The 20260-nt window shown below is 39.7% G+C and overlaps 1 protein-coding gene across 4 annotated transcripts; it reads left to right on the top strand.

The window, feature by feature from the left end:
• Window positions 1-6868: 6868 nt before the first annotated feature.
• Window positions 6869-20204, top strand: LOC131686695 (glucose-6-phosphate 1-dehydrogenase). 4 transcript variants are annotated; one of them, XM_058970595.1, is made up of 4 exons: window positions 6869-7138; window positions 17568-17740; window positions 18421-18567; window positions 18631-20204. In XM_058970595.1, the coding sequence occupies exons 2-4, from the start codon at window positions 17675-17677 to the stop codon at window positions 19906-19908; spliced, it is 1491 nt and encodes a 496-aa protein (XP_058826578.1). In that variant the 5' UTR covers window positions 6869-7138; window positions 17568-17674; the 3' UTR covers window positions 19909-20204. The 4 variants fall into 4 exon arrangements, with proteins under 4 accessions (XP_058826578.1, XP_058826576.1, XP_058826577.1 ...); XM_058970593.1 differs by lacking the exon at window positions 6869-7138 and adding an exon at window positions 7589-7892; XM_058970594.1 differs by lacking the exon at window positions 6869-7138 and adding an exon at window positions 16901-17450.
• The last annotated feature ends 56 nt before the right edge of the window (window positions 20205-20260 follow it).

Genomic DNA, 20260 nt, shown 5'->3' with positions numbered 1-20260 from the left:
AATTGTCCGTTTTAAATTTCACAACCATGAAAGCACCATAAAATGGTCTCAATAACCCATAGATACACAAAAAAATGGTTTTTACATGGGATCTATGGCGATGGTGTTTTCATGGATTAATCCAATGGCAAACAATTAAAATAAGTGAGGGTGAATCTGGACCATGAGCATGGGGCATTATGGGCTTATCGTTTGCTCGGGCAGGAATACATCCATACATACTCCGACCTAGCCGATATTTCTCGGATATTTCACACCGATTGGATCGCTCTGGCCTCCTTTACGCAGCTTCAGCGGAGCGCACAGCTATTGCTAAAAATAAGATATGAAAAGTTTCATTGATAACACTTATAAATCAAACTAAAAAAAATCCTTCAAGATTTCTCAAATGATTGATAGTAATTTCAGTAGTAGTAGGGGAAAGTGAGGCAATATGAGCACACAAAGGTTGAAGGCAAATATATCTGCAGTCAAACATACAAATAATCCCAAATTTCCCTCTATTGGTAGAATACAACATATTCTTCACATGCTGTTATTAAACATGCTGAACTTAAACTTAAAATCATTGAAAATAATCGTTTGTAATGATCGATTTTTTGGCTTTGTAAAAACCTTGTGGGGCAATATGAGCAATTTAAGGGGCAATATGGTCATGTCGCAAAAGATTATATTTTATCACAAAATTTAAAATTGATTTCATTTATAATTAATAAGAATCATATTTTTTTCATATTAGACACATTCCAGCGTTAGGGGACAACGTTTGCACGCATTATGCAGCTGTTAACAGCTTGTCGTTTGAAAAATCCTACGATGTATGCTCAAAACACTTAATTGAATACTTTAAAAGTCCTAACACAACGTTAATGTTATGGGTTCGATGTTTTTCAGGTTGTCATTTCATTCTGAGAGGTGAAAATGTCGCGTTAGGGGACAACAGAGCAAAATATTGATTTTCCAACCTACACTTGTATTTATCAAAAAACCTGCTCTATCTCAAACTTTAGAGTGTCTGCTTCCTCATCTCGTACAGATCAGAAGCCAAAAAGCGACCTGCTTGCGAACAGCACACAAACAAAAAATACTACCCGCGCCGCGCCGCTCTAACGTGTACGTGTAGCATATAGACACAGGAAAGTTCCGTTGCAGCTAACTGCGAGTGAAATGAGTGAACAACAAAATAAATTTCGCCCATTACGGGAGAACACAATCGCGATTGATTTTTCGCAAACCCGTCTTAGACCTTCAGTGCGCGAGGTGGAACAATTGGTCAAGGTGAAAATGGAACTTGATCTTACAGAGATATCACACGTCCAGCTTCACCACACCAGGAATGTAGTACTAATAACGTTCAACTCCTTAGCCGAGGCAGAAAGGTTCGTAGCAAAGAACAACATGCAACATGACGTCGAATATGAAAACGTCAAAACCAAGATCCCCGTGTATATGGACCTTGATCTAACGGAAATTCGCCTCCATGATCTGGCACCTCGTACTAGCACGGATTATATTAAAAGATTCATGTCGAAGTATGGAGAAGTGGAATCCGTCTCTAACGACACTTGGAGAAACTTTTTCCCTGGCATTCTCAACGGTGTTCGGGTTGTGCGAATGCGGCTGTACCAACCTATACCATCTTACTTGACTTTCGAGGGCAGATCATCTCAAGGTGTTAACTACATACAAAGAACCCTATGCACATACCCTGGGCAGGTGCCCACGTGTCAGTTCTGTAATCAGACTGCACACTACGGTAAGCCATGCGCCAAAACAACTAAAGAAAACTCATCTTCAACCACCACTACCAAACAGCCTTCAACATTTGCTGATACACAACAAACAGCCGGCCAACAAATGAATGCCGGACCAACAATATTCCACGGCATCCCAAAGCCAATACTCACCGTACGCAGGGATGAAATAAACAAGAAAGAAGACGGCTATATCAAAGTCACTCGAAAACACAAAAAGCACCAAAAATCTAACAGCGACAACCATTCTAGTGATGACGATATGGACACAAACACAAGCGAGGGGGAAGGCAGACAGACTGATCAGCAAGCAGCAGAAGGTACACCCGACCATCGCTCACCACCGAGAAAGAAAGTCAACACAAGAAACGGAAAGCAGTGCACCCAGGATAGTCGACAAAAATAATGTTCGATGGTTTATATATATTTTGATATCTATTTTGAATGAAATTTTGAATTTGTAATTTTTGAAATGTACATTATTTTCAAAAAGGCGAATGACCCTCGAGGTTAAAGCCGTAATAAATAAACAAACAAACAACAAACATCAAACTTTAGAGCATCCATTTGTTCTAGGAATTTGATCGTCGATAGTCACAGAATAACATTGTATACTTAGATTTTCGTGCTTTCATGAAATTTTTTCACCACCGCTGCAAACGCTGCGTTAGGGGACAACACCAAAATGAACACAAGTGTTGTCCTCTAACGCGACAAAAGTGTTTGTTGAAGCTCAAACAAAGCGAAGTATATTACCTCTAGATATGTAAATAACTCAAAACAAAGATTTGAAATGCCAAACTAGATGTATTTCTAGTTTCACCTTCATGTGTATTTGACAAATGATATTTAGAAACCAAATTAATATGGATTGAGAACAGGCCACACCGTATACCACAGTGTGGCCCGGTATAGAAGAGATTGTAGACCACAATCGCCACTTTCTAATGGTTCGAAAAAGGTGGTTTCAAGTAGTTTTGGTAAGTTGAATACATTATTGACATCGGAAAATATATGAAATAAAATTAACTGTTTATTAGTGTGACTCAACAATTTTTTTATATTTGTGATCAAATAAGTTTTTTCAAGCAATTTTAATGCCCTGACTTTGTTTTTTGACATTATAAAATCTTGAAAATAAAATTGACTGTTGATTAGGGCAGATCAAAAAACGTCATTAGGGTGGTTCAATATGTATTTTCTTGTTGCGTTAAAAATAAACAAATGTGACACTGAAGCAACTCAGCAAAGGTAAGACTGTCAAACGATTATACTCAATCAAGCAGTTATAATATTTACATATTGTATATAATGTCGCGAAAAACCAGTAATACGGTTGAATTAAAGATTTCGAAATAGAATATCGCCCTTCCAGTTCAACCTCTGGCATTTGTTCAACCGTTTCTACACTGAAAAAAACCCAAACGTTAATTCTATTTGCTTCAAACCGCTTAAAATTCATATGAAGAAGAAATGCTAATATTATCACGCGCACACATACCTTCTATGTGTCAACTGTATAAACTATGTATGCACACACATAAGTTATATGTGTATATTGTTATAGAATGGGGTTTTATGTGCCTAATAGTTATGAAATGTGAATGTAAGATTAATATTTCTTATAAATACACACATTGGGTTTATGTACCAGCAAATAGTGTCTATATGCCTCCGTTAATTGCAAAAATTTATGTGTAAAATCAATAGGCATAACGTTTACATTTTTTTGAGTGTACTCATAGATCTGCAAGAAGACACTTAATAGTTATGATTGCGGAAATTAATCAAAATGCAGCCGTTTTACGTGATTTTTGGAAAAGAAGGGAAAGACGCAGCTTTTGGAAAATTTAGATATATTTCAGTATAAAAAATAGTTAAAAATCTTCACACAATTGCGGTCTTATGGGTCAATTGGCCGTGTCACTGAATTATCTAAATGATAGAAAACTGGAGAATTTCGAGAAATTGTATCTTTTATTTGCGAATTCTGAGAAATTCGTATCCTCGATAAAATTTTGACTTTAACGTGCTATAAAAACATTTAAAAGCTGTGTTAAACTACGATGTTTGGTTCATGTAGAAGAAAATCAATTTCGACGAGACAAACCGTGGTTTGTTCCAAGTGGTCAATAATTATAAACTGTGAAGTCCTGTTCCATTTTTTTTCAAAGATTTCTCCACGGTGATGTAGTTGGAACCGTAAGTCACCGCCATCTTTTTATTTGTTCTGCTCCCAAGCCCAATACGTTGGAAAAATTCGATCAACAATGTTCATTTTCACTTAAAAGATGCAAATTTTCAAAAAATTCACAAACTTTGGTTTTAAACTGTGAAGTCCCGTTCCATTTTTTTTCAAAAATTTCTTCACGGTGATTTAGTTGGAACCCCAAATCCCTGCCATCTTTTTATTTGTGCTGCTACCAAGCTTAGTTCGATGGAAATTTTTTTTCAATCGTAGGGCATTACAGTAAAATTTTCGATTTTCGAATAATTTTTTCAAAAATTTCCAAGTCCTTGGATCTAAAAAAATTATAATTTGTTTTCAGCGGTTTTCGTTTGTTTTGAGACCAGATGCTGATGTTTCATGCTATTTTTAGACATATTTCGACAATTTTTTTTTCGATTTTCAACATTGCATGTACTCCCCCCTTTGGATTTTTTCTTATATTATGAAAACAATATTCAAACGCCGCACCCCCTTAATGATGTCCGATTGCACTAAAAACTTGCATAGATTACTTTTTCGATGTTATAAGCATTTTATGTAAGACTTTATGCGAGAATTTAAGATGACTATTTTTATTGATATCTTGCCTCTTGAACACTCCTAGTTCTCCATACAAACTTTGGTTTTAAACTGTGAAGCCCGGTTCCAACTTTTTTTCAAAAATTTCTTCACCAGGGGTTTCCTGGGACCCAAAACATTCGCCATTTTTTTTCGTTCTGCTCCCCGATCGTGTGTTGAACAGTGTTATCCCGTCCCGTCCCGACCAAATTCTTCCGTGCGCTCATAATTGTTTGGCATATTGCGTTCCATTCCATATCTTTGAACCCTGTTCTGAAATTGTTGATTTATCCTTAGATAGTTTATCCATTGATAGATGTAATAAAAACTCGATTATTTTGCGATATTATAAGGTAGGCCTTCCCCTTAATGGCATAAACACCTTCCCCCACCCCTCTCTCTCTTTCCACCCTTTTAGGCCACTCATACCACTGCATGGCTGCGCTATTTCTGAAATAGGTTGCTTATATCTTTTATGTCTGTTCTGTAGGCTCCCAAAGTATCTCTGCAGAAGGATTTACCGTACTGTAACGGAAAGCGTTAGGGGACAACACTTCAGTACACCCCTATGAAAGAACGATTTCAAAGTTTGTTATATACAAATAGCACATTTTTAAAAAGGTATGGAAGGTACTAATAGCGTCTGAAAATATTTCATAGATATCGTGCATTGTTTTCGTGGAAAATTGAAAAAAACATGATTTCTGCGTTAGGAGACAACGCAGAAATGATCAATTTTTGCCCCCCCCCCCCTTTTATCCGGCAATCCATTCACTCAAAAAATCTGCGTCCAAGAATGAAATCATTGTACAATATGTATACAATAAAATGGCATTTAAGATTACTCCAAATTAATTTTATTACGAACATACCGGTGTGGTACGGGAAAATATATTCAATTATTAAAAACGAGTCTTAAATGTATTACTGGTTTTTATTGACGAGCGTCATAAAATTCTTTTAAATTTTTTTATATATCTATGATTTGGGAACCTTAAACCTATACCAACATATTTCAGAACAACTTTTACTTATATTAGCAGATTTATTTTCATGAGGTAAGCGATACAAGTGCGTGGAATGTGTCTACTGGAGGTCGCTAGTCGCACACCTGAAAACTTTGATCTAAAATGAAAAGACAAAGCGCGTGGGTACTTAGCTAAACCACAATATCTACCAAGATATATCCTGATTCATCTCCCTATCTATAGGATTTTCGATTGATCGACACCGGTGTAGTGGAGTGCACTGAAACTGCACCGTTTTTGCACTTTCTAGCAGAAGTGCAGAAAACTGGGTATGTTCCATTGACACTTCTGCTAGAAAGTGCAAAACCAGTGCACTCCCCTACACCGGTGTCAATCAATCGAAAACCCCACTACTAATACCAATCCTATCCTGTGACACTTGTAGATGATGCAGAGAATTCCTCGGTCATAATAGTCAGTCACAAGTGTTGAACTAACATTCCTTCCCATCCCAAAATTGACCTGCATGGGCGTGGCCATCTACGTTATTGATCATACTATAACCATAGTCTCTTTAGGTTGCACGTAGAGTATGATGAACTACTCCCAAGTATCATACAATTGGTTCAATATACAATTTCAACAGGCTTTGATCAATCACGGGAAACTCACGGGCGGTCAACTAAGCTAAGCTAACCCTAATAAAAAATATTATACACAAATAATAACCCACATAGTCAAACGATTCCACATATTGTTTGGATGATACCCTGAACAGGTCGTTAGGCTCTTGAATGATAAGATGTTTATTAGGGAAGTTTTCTTAGTATTGCTCCATCGCTCTTCAAGCGCGCTGGGCTACGATTGAGCCGCAAGCCATTGGGTGCTATTTGTTCTTCCATTATGATTGTGGAGGATCTGGTTATAAAAATGTGGATTACACTTTCACACTGAAGTTTCATAAATGACCAGAGATGCCAGATACTTTTTTAAATGTCTGCAAATAATAATTTTTAAAGTCTGGGAAGCGCCAAAAATATCTGCAACCAAACTAAAAAAATCTGCAAATATCTGCAGCTGAAATTAAAAGTTTGTGCTGCAAATCCGGCATCTGTGTAAATGACAAAAAAAATTCTGAGCCGATTTAAAAAAAATACGATATCTACAACTTTTTATCGATTGTTTATGCAATTTGAAGACATTTGGTAGGTAGACTTTTTGCAACTCTATGTACTGTACTCATATATTTGCCGCTCCCTGTAAGTGCTTCGCGTCGTCACGAATACTGGCGCACGCGGTGTTGTTTGTTTTTGTTTACACAGTGCATTCGAGAGCACGTGTTGGAGGTCGGTCGGTGTAGCCAAATCGCGCCAAGTCATTAGTTTTTCTTATCGTTGGAGTCTAATTTTCCGGTTTATCATCGGTCGAAAGGTTTTTGGCACAGAGTTATCGCGGTGATGTCAAAAACGAATCGTTGCATTAAATATCGATTAGTTTACCATTTCATTGAAAGAGGCTAGGCGCGTTGCTTCGTCGTGTGAAGAATGCAGTGTAAACCCGCGATTATTTTCAACATTTTGCATTAGTGCTAGTTTTATTCGCGCTGCTCAACATATACTCGTGCAAAGGTAAGTTATGTACTTACATCGCAATTAAAGAGTATTTAGGAGAGTTATGTCTCTGAATTCGTTCGTTATTTGTTCGCATGGTTTTGAATTTGATTTACTGTGTATTTGCGCATGATACAAAGTATGCAATTTAAACCATTCGTAAACCCATGATTATAATAAATTATGTTAATGCCGTTAGCAAGTATCTTAACTGATCTCACATTAGAAAAAAAAACCTTTCCGAACAATACAAACCAAATAAATAATGCTCGTGACTAGGCAGTTACTGGACTACTTATAGGATCCTACTGATACTAAGAATCCAAATAAACCCTGCAGAATTCACCAACACCTCCACTGACCTACGGACACAACACTCATTACGCGCTTATAAACATCGGCTGAGGTGGGTTCTGTCATGGTACTGGTGTTTCGTGTTATGGGCTAAAGCAGCGCAGCCACGGACCATGGCACGCCAGTCCGATCGTAAAGGTTGAGCAAGTTACGCGTGCTTCAGCGGGTATTCTCGAATTGTACCCAATTTTATGTTTGTTGCCTAATCCGCACCTTTCACGTCACTCGTAGTTTCGCTTTCGAGTTCCAGCGAATCAATCAAAATCCGTTCCGGTGCGGTACTGTTCGGATCTACATTGTGCGTGCGAATTTTTAACCAACCGTGTTTGGTCGTAGTTTAGATTGTTGTTATTTGTGTGTCCTTATCTATATTTATACGCAAATTGAGACTCCGCGAAGTGCAAGATGGCAGAATCAGGTAAATATAGAGTTGGATAAAAATAGTGTTCAGACCCTCTAAATCAGCGCAGAAGGAATTTTTTAAGCTCACGTGATTCACTTTCAAGCGTAGGTCTCGTGTCCCAGCAGCCGTCCAGTGCGCTGGAGATAAAGAACACGATCTCTGCTCTGGGGTGAATGTGACTTTGAGCCAAGGGTAATGTAGTCGATGTATAGGCTTGGCTGACCGTTCCAAGCATCGGCATTCAGTTGCATTGATATGCCGTAGGAGTAATACATAATAATAATACAGAATTTCGATTGCTTAGATCCTCTATAGCTGGCGGGTGCTAGTGCCGAATGCAGTGAGCAGCTGTTTAGAGGCGTACTGTTGCCGAACGCCGCTTGGCGTACACAATTGCGCATAGAGTGCTGGAGTTGCGTTAATTTAAGCGGCTGTGCCTCAAGGACAGTCGCGGATTCTCGCGAATTCATTCGTGGGTCGTAGTTAGGTTCAGATGGTGTTTTAATGTACACGCTAATTTAAAATCTGTTTACGACTTTTTATTGAATTCACCGCAGCTCAAGTTCCTTTATTATTTTGTAATGTCCAACGGAAAACAGATTGATTATGTTTCGGGTACAAAACAACACAGTGCCACAGTGATTACAAAACTTTTCAAATCACCTACTCTAAATGTTATATATGTTAACCTGTAGTTTACAATGGGCTGAAGAGGTCATCGTGTTCGGGTCACATTTTTTACCGACCAACCTGCAAATCTGCGATTCATGCATAAACAAAACCTCGAATATTGACAGTATTTTCACCGCGGGTACCTGTAATTCCTCAGTTGAAGCAGATTACAACCAGTCACGTCACCTTATCGAAAATATTGAGACTGCTTCGTGTTGTCGGAACAAGCTAGCGATAAGCTGCCCGGTTATACCCCACCAAGTCGCCAGCGTATGGCTTTAGGTTCATCAATTCCGCACGTGAAAACGAGTGTGAAAGATAGAGCGGCTCCAAATCTTTGCCTTATCATCCGTTTTTCGCTGGCAATTTCAGTGCGAGGTCACCTCTCGTCGGCTGATTTTATATGCACTCCACAGTTACTCTTACTCCCTAGTGCGAGATGACATTTGGAAGTTTTTTGCTTATAAGCCATTATTTTCGCATCTTCTGATTGAACAATTTCGAATGCCAGCTTAGCCCATTGTTGCCTAGTCGGTGGTAGACGGCACAACTAAAAGAAAAACAATCACCTACGATTGGCCAATCGGTTCACCTGCAGACCTTTATCTTAAGGTTCAAGTTACCTTTTTTGAGCATGTGTTAGATTTGAACGCTGGGTAGTATGGGTAGGAAAAATTGTGTTCAGCTTTGTCACCGGATTATCCATTTGAACCTTTCCAAAACTCTAAAAGAAGAATATCAGCCGATTTATTAGATCACAACGATTCAAATCATACAAAATAGCTGCTGGAAAAACTATCGGTTCCGCTAAATGGTGCTTTTGAAAAAGTGGCTGTGATTTTTTGTCAAACTACCACACCGTGCGGGGGTACGCAACACAACTGCGCAATGAAAAAACCACAGACACTTTTTCAAAAGCACCATTCAGCTAAGCCGATGGTTTTTCCAGCAGGTATTTTGCATGAATTAAATAGTGATAATCTAATAAATCGACTGATATTCTTCTTTTAAAGTTTTGAAAAGGTTTAGAAAGGATAATCTAGTGACAAAGCTGAACACAATTTTTCTTACGCACACTACCAAGCCTTGAGGTAACTTGAGCCTTAACTCGATGCCACTCTCCGGTTCGCCGCCACTCGTGTTCTGTGCAGGGGCAGTTACTGAAGATTACCAGAGCACCTATATAAGAGGTGGTGAATTGACAACTTAGCTACTCCGTCGTTTGAGGAGGGTTGAAGTGTTTTTCGGCTACAACTTGTGGAATGGCAAAAATGCCTCCGCTTTTTTCTTCAAAAATAATTAATCCATTGAAGCACGAACTTCATCTTCGCTAAAAACACGTGAGTGTTGTTTCTGTGGCGTTTGAGACAGTGTCGAAGCATGTCGGGTATACCAGGCATCGGAGAGCATCGTACCGCGAAATAGTTGCGATCAGCTATCAGGTTTTAAAATAAGTCATTTCACCTCGACCGGACGACTTCTGAATGAATGGAATGTGTTCAAACTCGTGGATAAATTCGGTTCGATTCCGGTGATGATAATCACTTTAATCCGCGACTCGAGTCCAGCCGATGTCGTATTTGGAAAATACAGTCGTTATAGGTAGAGCAGGTTTTGTCAGCGCGAAATTTGACCTGCTAGTTCCAACGAAGTAAACAAAAATGATATAGGAACCAGTTTTTTTGCGTATCTGTTAGGTGATTAATAGGGGTGACCGGGTGCTTCCATCAATTATTGTAACAGATAAGATAAAACTGATTGGGTAAGTTTGGACGGGATCGTAAAGAAAGTTTATCAAATAATTAATAAGTTATACACAACATAATTAAATGTTCAGCAACCCGGCAAAAGCTTCATCTTTTCAGTAAAGCAACAACTAAATCGAATCGTCATTATAATTCATTAATTTTAGCTGAACACAACTCGTCAAGGACGTTCAAGTTGTTCGCAATTTAAGTCATTTAATAAAGCTGAACAGCAAACAAAGATATCTTCAAATGATTCGTTGTTCACTGCTTACGAGGTTGGATGCCATTCATGCATGCACTGAATGAGTGAGTGTACAGTGGGTTGGATGGCGTGATTGTAAACAGTTTACTAATGAGAGTGAGGTTTGCGCATCAGTACCAAGCGAAGTAGTTGATGCGTTCATCAGTTCCCCAAGAATATGACACGGCTTTTGATAAACAATAATAAACTGTTCGATATAAGATACGATACGCAATTTTTGATAAATGCTAGAACAATGAGAGTTCAAAACTGCTATGTCACTTCTGTAGAAGACAAATAACAAAATAAAAAATAGCGGTGTTTATGCCGAGACTATATCTATAATTGAAGTGGCATAGATAACAGACGTTTAGACTGGGACAAAATTTATTCAAAAACCTGTCTGAATTTTTCATTTGATATTGACTTACTACTGCCATCTAGGCAACTGTTGCTACACGAAATTTGACAGTTCATAACATCGATCACTGCGACACCTACAATTGGTCGGTGTTAAGTCAGACCGGACCAAGTCGCAAAACTTCAAAAAATAAGTTAATGATAGCACTGGATAAAGAATTTCTTCATCTACATTCCACTTTTACCAGATTTGAAATATGAAACAGTAAACAAGAATTATGGTGAACATTATTTTCCAATTATAATGTAAAGGACGCTGTAATCAATACACTGTCACTTAGTCCAGTTTGACCTAACACCGACCAAATGTTTGCTTGATTTGTTCAAGACGCTCGCTTCATTTGCAATCACAGCTGCTGGTGTTTACACATATTTCGAGTACGGACCTGAACGTCTGTTAGCTGTGGTAATGGTAATCAATGAAATCAATCAATTTGTGATAGTGTTGGTTATATTTGAGTCTATTTATGAATCTTATTATCGATATCAGCAGAATTGTATAAAACCGCGTCACTCAATCGCCAATTACTTACTTATTGACTAAATTATTATGTTGCAGACCGGTTCCCTCAGCAAAGTTCGGCAAATCGGATCCATTTAGGGCTTTGACCCTTAACTATTTACATAATTGAAAATCGGTAGACGTAATCGCGAAGCGAACAGCGTGTGTGTGGTGTATACCGATCGACGTACACACCTCACGAATTACGTCTCATTATTGGAAGGGGTCACGAGTGGCTGGCAAAACCAAACAATCGATCAGTTGACTACGATCTAGAGATAACCTGTGCGCGGATCGTCTGAACTGCTTTTTCTTTCTCTGATTCAATAAGTGAACGGACGTCGTTTCTGCCAATTGCGCAAACTAAATGAAGCTAAAACATGTAACCGTTAGCGGGTGCTAACATATTATACCCTGATCAGCTTCAGATTTTCTGTAACGCCGATTTTGACATTAGAAAATTTGCTGTGTTTAGTTAAATAATCACTTTTTTTCCTTTTAATGACATCTAATTAGCTATAGAGATTACTAAGCAGTGCCAGTTTTGAAAATTTAGAGCCATAATACTCAAGCTCCAGCTAGGATGTGACTTATACAGATCGGAAAACTATATGTGTCAGGGCCACTAGGATCCGGCTTAAAATAGTACGAACTAATCTTTTGTTTTCTGCTGGTAGGAGTCGAGCTTAGTCAGTTTCTGCGAATCGCTCAAGTCCAGCAACATGTTTCTTTTTACTAAGAGAATCGACAGCTCAAAATTTTCATAACTTTCCCTAATCTCTGTATAATTTAATGTCTTCAAAAGGAAGACAGAAAAAGGTGACTAGTCGAGAAAAATGAAGAATGAAAATAAATAATAACGTTATTGTCTCTACACCATTTCAAATTGTTTTTTTTTGTAGAATAGCGCCGTTCCAAATGTGGTCCAAAACAGTATGACCATCATGCTGTCTCAGACAAGGCAAAAAGTTCTGATAGTAACTAAACTCTGAATAGATTTACTACAATTGTAGATCGCTTGCTGAATCAAATATTTTTGAAATACAGTCAATTTTGTAGCCACATCCCTTACATAAACATTCGGACGACTTCTGAAAGCACGCGCCAAACTCTCTCCAACGGTATTACACACTGGATTTTGATTTATTTTAATTGAACAAACGTTCATAAAACTGTTTTGGGTCAGATAAGGCCTCTGGGAAATTTTGAAGATGCACGAATTTAGGGTTTTTTTCGGATATCAAATTGGTACTTCAGAAAAGAGTTTTATCATATTTTAATTTTTTAAAAATCTAGCGTTTCTAAAAAATTAATGGTTATATAATAAAATGAGAAACAGGATCCCTACATGAATTAAAATCAAATCGGTCATTGCGAGGATCTGAAATTTGTTTTGTTATTCAAATCAGCACTTTTAAGGTAAATAGCTTCCATTCTACGCTCCAGCATCTGGAGAATACTTATCCCGATCCACAAATTCAACGATCTCATCGAAAATATATTTCTGCCTTTTGCCTACGTAATGTCACTTTCCGCCAAACGACTTCACCAAGAAACAATGCCATGAATGCCATTAGTACCGAACACAATAAGGGATACGATGGAGCCAAATAGCGCAAAAATCCATAAAATTTTGCAGGATATTCCAGTCGTGCTATACCAAAGAGCCGGTCATAAGGGTAGCACCAGCAACTTCGATTGGACTCCGGCCCAAATTTAAACGAAGGCACCAAAGACATGGATTCCAACGTGAAAATTCCACTGGCGGTAAGAAAAACAAGCGAAGAACAATGTTCTGGCTTTACCTGTTCGGTTTTGACCCGAAAGCTACAGGAAAGACATGCGAAGTTGAGTCGGAATCGTCCTACAGCTGAAAGCCGTCTTCCTGTACAAAACCTGCTGGCAGAAAGGAATGCTCTTCCGTGAGTATTCAGTACTATGCATGTATCGCCAATCGCTAACGCTAGCCAAACGGAACACGCCCAGCTGAAATCACAGACCTCCGAATCCGACCCAATGACCGACAACGTGATAAACCAAATTAAGCGCTCATTACGGTATATTATCAAAACGTTCACGGCTTGCGCACCACAGCACACGAACTTTTTGTGGCCCTCTTTGTTTCTGACTATGACGTAGTAGTGTTAACAGAAACAAGGCTCAACGATATTCTCAATGCTCAGCTGACCGATGAATACGTTATATATCGATGTAATTGAAGTTGCTTCACTGGCCGTATTCTTCGTGGTGGTAGTGTTTTGATAGGAATAATCAAAAAAGGAAACCTAAGTAATATTGTGACTGTCGATGGAGCCGACTGTTTCGAGTAGGTAGTTACTCGTATATCGTACGGGGCCATGGTTGTAGTTGTAGTTTTAGGCGACTATAATTTACCTCTGCCATGCTGGCACTTTGATATTGAAGTTGGTTTGTTCATCCCAAATAATTCATCTTCGAAACACGAAATTGTATTAATCGAAACCATGCCCAACTACAGGTGAACTATTTGGCTCTCGGATCCTTTCCATATCACATCGGGCGTTCCTCAAAGCAGTCATTAACTTTTCATTGTGATTTGGTAGGTGTTAGCTCTACTGATTTTCTAATGACCTTTCTCAAGGTGACAGGAAACTAGCGGAACATAATACGAGTATCGAATTCATACCATGATGAAGGCAAAAATGATGCTTAAAAGTCCGCCTTTTGATTGCTCTCGGTATGATTCAAGGCGAAGGGACTCAACTAAATAATATATTTTTACTTGAAGCAACCAGACATAGGGTTGTCACATTCAAAGATTTTTATGAAGTCAAAGATTTTGTTCAATTCTGTTTTAGTTGATTAAAGGACTCTTTACATATCTTTCCAGAATTCTAGATTTTTGAGAGAACTTTGGCTATGTTCATAGATGTTTTCGAATTTTCTCATAGACCTTCAGACTGTGGTGTGGCTTTAAGAGTGGCTGCCAGATAGAAGAAGCACTTTGACTTTCTATTGAACGGACAAACGAGTAAAGAATGAGGTTTGGGTTCGATGAACAAGCAATGGAGCTACCTCACGCTACACGTAGTATTAGAGAGCTGCAAAACTGTAGCTATTAGAGAGCTGCAAAACTGTAAGACCGTTGGGAATGACGGAATCCCGACTAAACTGGTAATGGCCGGGAGTAGCCGGCTATACGAAGCAATCCACTGTGTGATCGGGATGATTTTGGTGGAATAAAAAATGCCTTCGAATTGGTTGATGGCATTATATACCCTATCTTCAAGAACGGCCACAAACTCGAGTGTAATGACTACCGAGGCATAACGGTACTCTTTCGTATTCTGTTTAGCAAACTGTGCCCCTTGGCTGACTTTTTTGTCGGTGAATACCAATCTGGGTTTCGCGGAAGACGATGTTTATCCTGCATCAAATTCCGATGTTTACCCTGCATCAAATACTGGATGAATTCCGGGAATACAATTCACAGCACGAACTCATCCTCAGTTTGTGGATTTCAACGCCGCGAACGGTTCAGTGAAACGAAATGAACTTAGTAATTAGACTTGGGTGATTCGTATGACGTCAGGTGGGTAAAAATCAAGCGTCAACATAGCTGGAGAGACATCCGACTCGTTTGTGACGTTAGCAGGATTGATACAGGGCAATGCATTCTCTGTTGATTATTATTCAACCTAGCACTCGAAAATGCGATACGAAGATTTGATGTGTAAATCTCACGTGGTTTTTGGCTTCGCGGACGACATCATTGGCGCTGACCGTAGGGTAGTGGAAATGGCATTTGTGCCTTTTAAAATGGATTCTGCGAGAATCGAACTTACTTTAAACTATGAGAAGACAAACTACATGGTAGCTGGTAGAGAGCGAGGCACGCCGAACGGTATTGGTTCCGAGGTGGAAATCGATGATGTGCAGTACCAGGTTGTCGATGAATTCATTTATCTTGGGACACTAGTGACTTGTGGTAACATCGAGATGGCCACGAGAGAAAAAAGTGCATTGAGGCTGTGAACAAGTCTTTCTCTGATATGCGTAGTCAAATAAAATTTCGTATCCTACGGATGCGGACAAAACTTGCTGTATACAAATCGCTGATACTACCTGTTGCTCAGTACGGCCATGAGGCATACGCGTTGAAGGAAGTCAACTATCAAGTGCTCGATGTGTTTGAGAGAAAAAATCTATCTTCAACACTCGGCGGCCTATTATAAAATGGACAATTACGTGGACGTATGAACCTCTATACCAAGTATAAAAACGTGCTGATATCGAAAGGCTGATTGAACATGGAAGACTACAGTGGGCTTGACATGTAGCGTGAATGCCAGTTAAAGTTATGTTCAGCAGAAATCTTGGAAGAGGTCGTTAACTTAAGGGTAGGCATCGCACTCGTTGGCAAACCTGGGGAGACTGTAGAATAGCGGTCCAAGATCCTGGAAACCTAAAATAGATTTGATCATGATGCAGAGTATCAGAATCGATCAGCCTCGATGATATAATGATAGTGAGCTACTCCAGTGTCATTAGTCCGATTTTAAGTTATGAACATGGACGCCGCATCCGAAGAAGTAGATATCGACGAGAAGAAAAAACAATAGCGGTAGTGTCAAACGTCCTGAAACCAGTTATCCGAGCCATTCTCCTTATTCTAAGCACTGGTTTGCGTTATCGCATACGTTTTGTCGTTCGAAAAATAACAGGAAGTATGCGTCATTCGTTTCTAGGAAGAGGTTGGAACGCACAAAGGAATCGATAGCTAAAGGAGTACAGTGCTAAGAATTCGTGCAGGAGTTGAACAATTTGAAGCAACAAAACCGTGTCACTACAGTCAACACTACAGCTGCTATGACCATTTATCGATAAGAGATCCAAGGCTCAGTCGGGCTAACGCATTGAGCCGTTTCAAATCTGTAGAAAAAAAACTATAATATTTGTCCGTTTTCATTTAATTGCGAAATCAACGCTATAGTACAAGAAAGGACAAGCAACACCAATTGAAGCAGGTTTGTTCTCTGCTAATTAAGATGTTTCTTGTAAATTTGTAAATTTAAATTGAGGAGGCCTGCATTGTTTACGATTGCTGCATAGATATATGCGAGAGATAACTGGTATACATGGCTGAAGAATGAAGCTCCCTAAAACATCCAAACTATTGCTTCAGCAGATCCGCACAATTCAAAATCAAATCGGAAACCACGCCATTGATCTCGACTTCGTTTGCAGATACATGGGCGCGATACTCATGTGCCTGCTTAAGACTGGTCTATTTTCAATCGTACTGTCACACTCGTTTATGCTGTCATCGCTGTTGTATGATTTATCTTGTTTATTGGACTTATGGGGGCTCCGTCGTACCAAGTCAACAAAGACTGTGTCTAGTCCTTCCTGGAGGATAACTAGTTTCTTCTTCTCCTGATTGCGACCAGAGTTTTACAATTGGCTTGCGGAGAATAAAGTTATGTCTTTCTTAACAAAATACGTAAAAGTATCATCATTTAAGGCTTTTATTCAATTTGCATGAAATATTGATGTGAATGAAAATTATCTAGATTTTAGAATACATCCAGCAGCACTGATATTTAACCCTTTTGTAATTGACGGGAACACAATCTTGATTTACCAATCAGAAGCTGGTTCAATATTCAGGTTAGGACTGGATTAAATTAGCTTGCGATTGTTTTGCCTTTTCTCAGGTATTGGTAAACTATAGAAAAAACAAAGACGTAGTCCACCGTCAATTCAATCCTAGATGCAAGTATACCGCGACCCAAGTACATCCCTTTCCACTACTAGTGCATCGTTGATCGTACTTTACTAAACAGTGCATATAGTAATTCTATGCCCTACCGAGTTCCGTTGTCTGTGTATGCAATTCAGGCTGCACATTTCCACGACTTACGAACGAAACTCGGTCTAGTTCTACTGAAGGTATCGAACACTGTCGAGCGTGAAGTCGGGCCCTTCAGGCAATTGCAGCTGGGAACTAGGTCGGTTCAGTTCGCGCTTCAGTCAGTGGCGTGCCTTTGAAGTCGATCGATGATCGTGCCTGTTTATTTCCGAATGTATGTGGAATAACCTCCCCAATTTGTTTGACATTGTTCCAGTGACTAGAAACGACGTTGCCAACGGTACCGCAACCAACGGGCACCACGAGACCCTGGACGGCGAGGAAGCGTTGGCCATCATTCGGCGGAACCTGAAATCGAACGCTATGGACAACGAGGGAACTCACTTTGATAGCAATATCCCGCACGTGTTTGTCGTTTTTGGAGCTTCCGTAAGTGTTGATTAGTTTTGTTTATGTACGTAGTTTCAGCGAAACTAATCGTGGGATTTTAGGAAGAGGTTAGTGTAGTAGATGTTTTTGATTGCGTCGATAGGAGCGCAAATAGCCTATGCATTTAGTGATATGTAATATGAATAAGAACTTATGCACTTGGCAGAACCCTGTATAGAAACGGTACTGTATGCTAATTAGAGCCAATTGATTCAGTAGGTTACTGCTTTTGTTTTGTTTTGTAATTTCACCGTGCGCTTGTCTGTAAGGTAGTTTTCGATGTCAGACTCGCGCCATTCACCGCAGAGGCGCAACGAAAACCGCTGTTTCCACCTGAGCGATTCTCATCAATGACGAATTATACGTGCAGTTAGTCGGAAACCTGCGTCGAAATGATGACTTGGATAAAATCAAATTACCTTCTGCTCAAGTGGTGTGATGTCGCGAGTAGATAAAAAAAACTTCTAACATGTTAGCAAATCGAGCCAGGGACGTATCGAGTTTTCTGTTTGGTTTATCCCCATCATTACAAGTTACTGCCCATAGTCGCAAATCAGTCCGATATTCTATGGTATTCCCTTTCTACATGGGACTGACTTCCGATTATAGGCAGTATAGGTGTCATAAGTTAAGGGGCTCAGTGTAATCCGAATGCTAAAACTGTCAATCCTTATTTACAGGGCGACTTGGCAAGGAAGAAAATTTATCCCACTCTGTGGTGGTTGTACCGAGACAATCTGCTTCCATCGGTGACTAAATTCGTCGGCTATGCTCGCAGTAAGCTATCGGTGGCCGAATTGCGAAGCAAATGTCATACCTACATGAAGGTTAGCGCTCATGATAATGCATACACGCAACAAAATCTATTTCTCATTTCTAATCTACTCTAGGTTGAACCAGACCAGCAGGAGAAGTACGAACAGTTTTGGGCTTTGAATTTCTACGTCGCTGGAAGCTACGATGCCCGGCGGGATTTTGAACTGCTCAATCAGGAGCTGTGCAAATTTGAAGTCGGTAAGACGGCTAACCGGTTGTTTTATTTGGCACTGCCACCATCCGTTTTCGAACCGGTTACCGTGCATATCCGCAACACTTGTATGGGTTTGAAGGGCTGGAATCGGATCATCGTGGAAAAGCCCTTTGGGCGTGATGCGGATAGTTCGAATGCGCTAAGTGCGCACCTGGCTAAGCTGTTTAGCGAAGAACAGCTTTATCGAATTGATCACTATTTGGGCAAGGAGATGGTTCAGAACTTGATGACGATTCGGTTCGGTAATCAAATTTTTAGTCCAACCTGGAACCGGAACAACGTGGCTTCGGTTTTGATTTCGTTCAAAGAACCATTTGGCACCCAAGGTCGGGGAGGATATTTTGACGATTTCGGAATCATTCGAGATGTTATGCAGAACCACCTGTTGCAGATTTTGTCGCTGGTTGCTATGGAGAAACCTGCCACATGCCACCCAGACGATATTCGTAACGAGAAGGTTAAGGTATTGAAAAGTATGGAATCGCTTACTATCGATGATGTCGTTCTGGGACAATACATCGCAAATCCAAACGGTTCGGATAACGATTCTCGTATGGGTTACTTGGACGATCCGACTGTTCCCAACAATTCGGTTACTCCCACATTTGCACTTGCCGTACTTAAGATAAAAAACGAGCGATGGGACGGTGTCCCATTTATCCTGAGATGTGGAAAAGCATTGAACGAACGAAAGGCTGAAGTTCGCATTCAGTATCAAGATGTGCCGGGGGACATTTTCGATGGCAAACCTAAGCGCAACGAGCTGGTGATTCGGGTTCAGCCGGGGGAAGCATTGTACGTCAAGATGATGACTAAATCCCCAGGAATCACTTTCGACATGGAAGAAACTGAGTTGGATTTGACCTATGGTCATCGGTATCACGATGTCAAGCTGCCCGATGCTTATGAGCGGCTGATACTGGATGTTTTCTGTGGTTCCCAGATGCATTTCGTACGATCCGATGAGCTCAGCGAAGCTTGGAGAATCTTTACGCCGTTGCTGCATTATATCGAGCGGGAGCGTCCTGAACCGATCAAGTACATGTACGGTTCTCGCGGTCCGAAGGAGGCAGATAGCAAGTGCGACTCTGCCAATTTTAAATATTATGGATCGTACAAGTGGCACAGGAAGCACTGAACGGGAATGTGCATTCCGCCATGATTGATTTGTTGAACTTTATTATTGCTTGTTCGTCCTCGGAATCATTTCTTATTTATTGAACTCATTTGATATTTCACACTAGATATACATGACACAAAAAGAAGGGCTTGGAGTACCCTTGAAGGGACTGATAATTCGTGCAACGAAAGGTTTCATCTGTGACTTTCATCTCATTATTGTTATGGATTTATATTGAAGGCATTTTGGATATTGATTGATTTTTGTAACAAAAATCCAAATAAAACATTCCGGAAACGTGTTTGGAAATATTCCATTGGAACGCAAATCATATTTGAGAAAGGATCCTGCATGTCGGTCGACGGTGTGT

The sequence above is a fragment of the Topomyia yanbarensis genome, chromosome 3 (assembly GCF_030247195.1).
Source record: "Topomyia yanbarensis strain Yona2022 chromosome 3, ASM3024719v1, whole genome shotgun sequence".
In the NCBI taxonomy this organism is placed as follows: domain Eukaryota; kingdom Metazoa; phylum Arthropoda; class Insecta; order Diptera; family Culicidae; genus Topomyia; species Topomyia yanbarensis.
This window is presented reverse-complemented; position numbering and strand designations above follow the sequence as displayed.

Bases quoted from the DNA above. Each gene is read 5' to 3' on its own strand.
- LOC131686695 (XM_058970592.1), top strand. From the start codon at position 17,528: ATGTGGAATAACCTCCCCAATTTGTTTGACATTGTTCCAGTGACTAGA. The intron at 17,741-18,420 runs GTAAGTGTTGAT...CCTTATTTACAG, and splicing joins TTGTCGTTTTTGGAGCTTCC to GGCGACTTGGCAAGGAAGAA. The intron at 18,568-18,630 runs GTTAGCGCTCAT...AATCTACTCTAG, and splicing joins AATGTCATACCTACATGAAG to GTTGAACCAGACCAGCAGGA.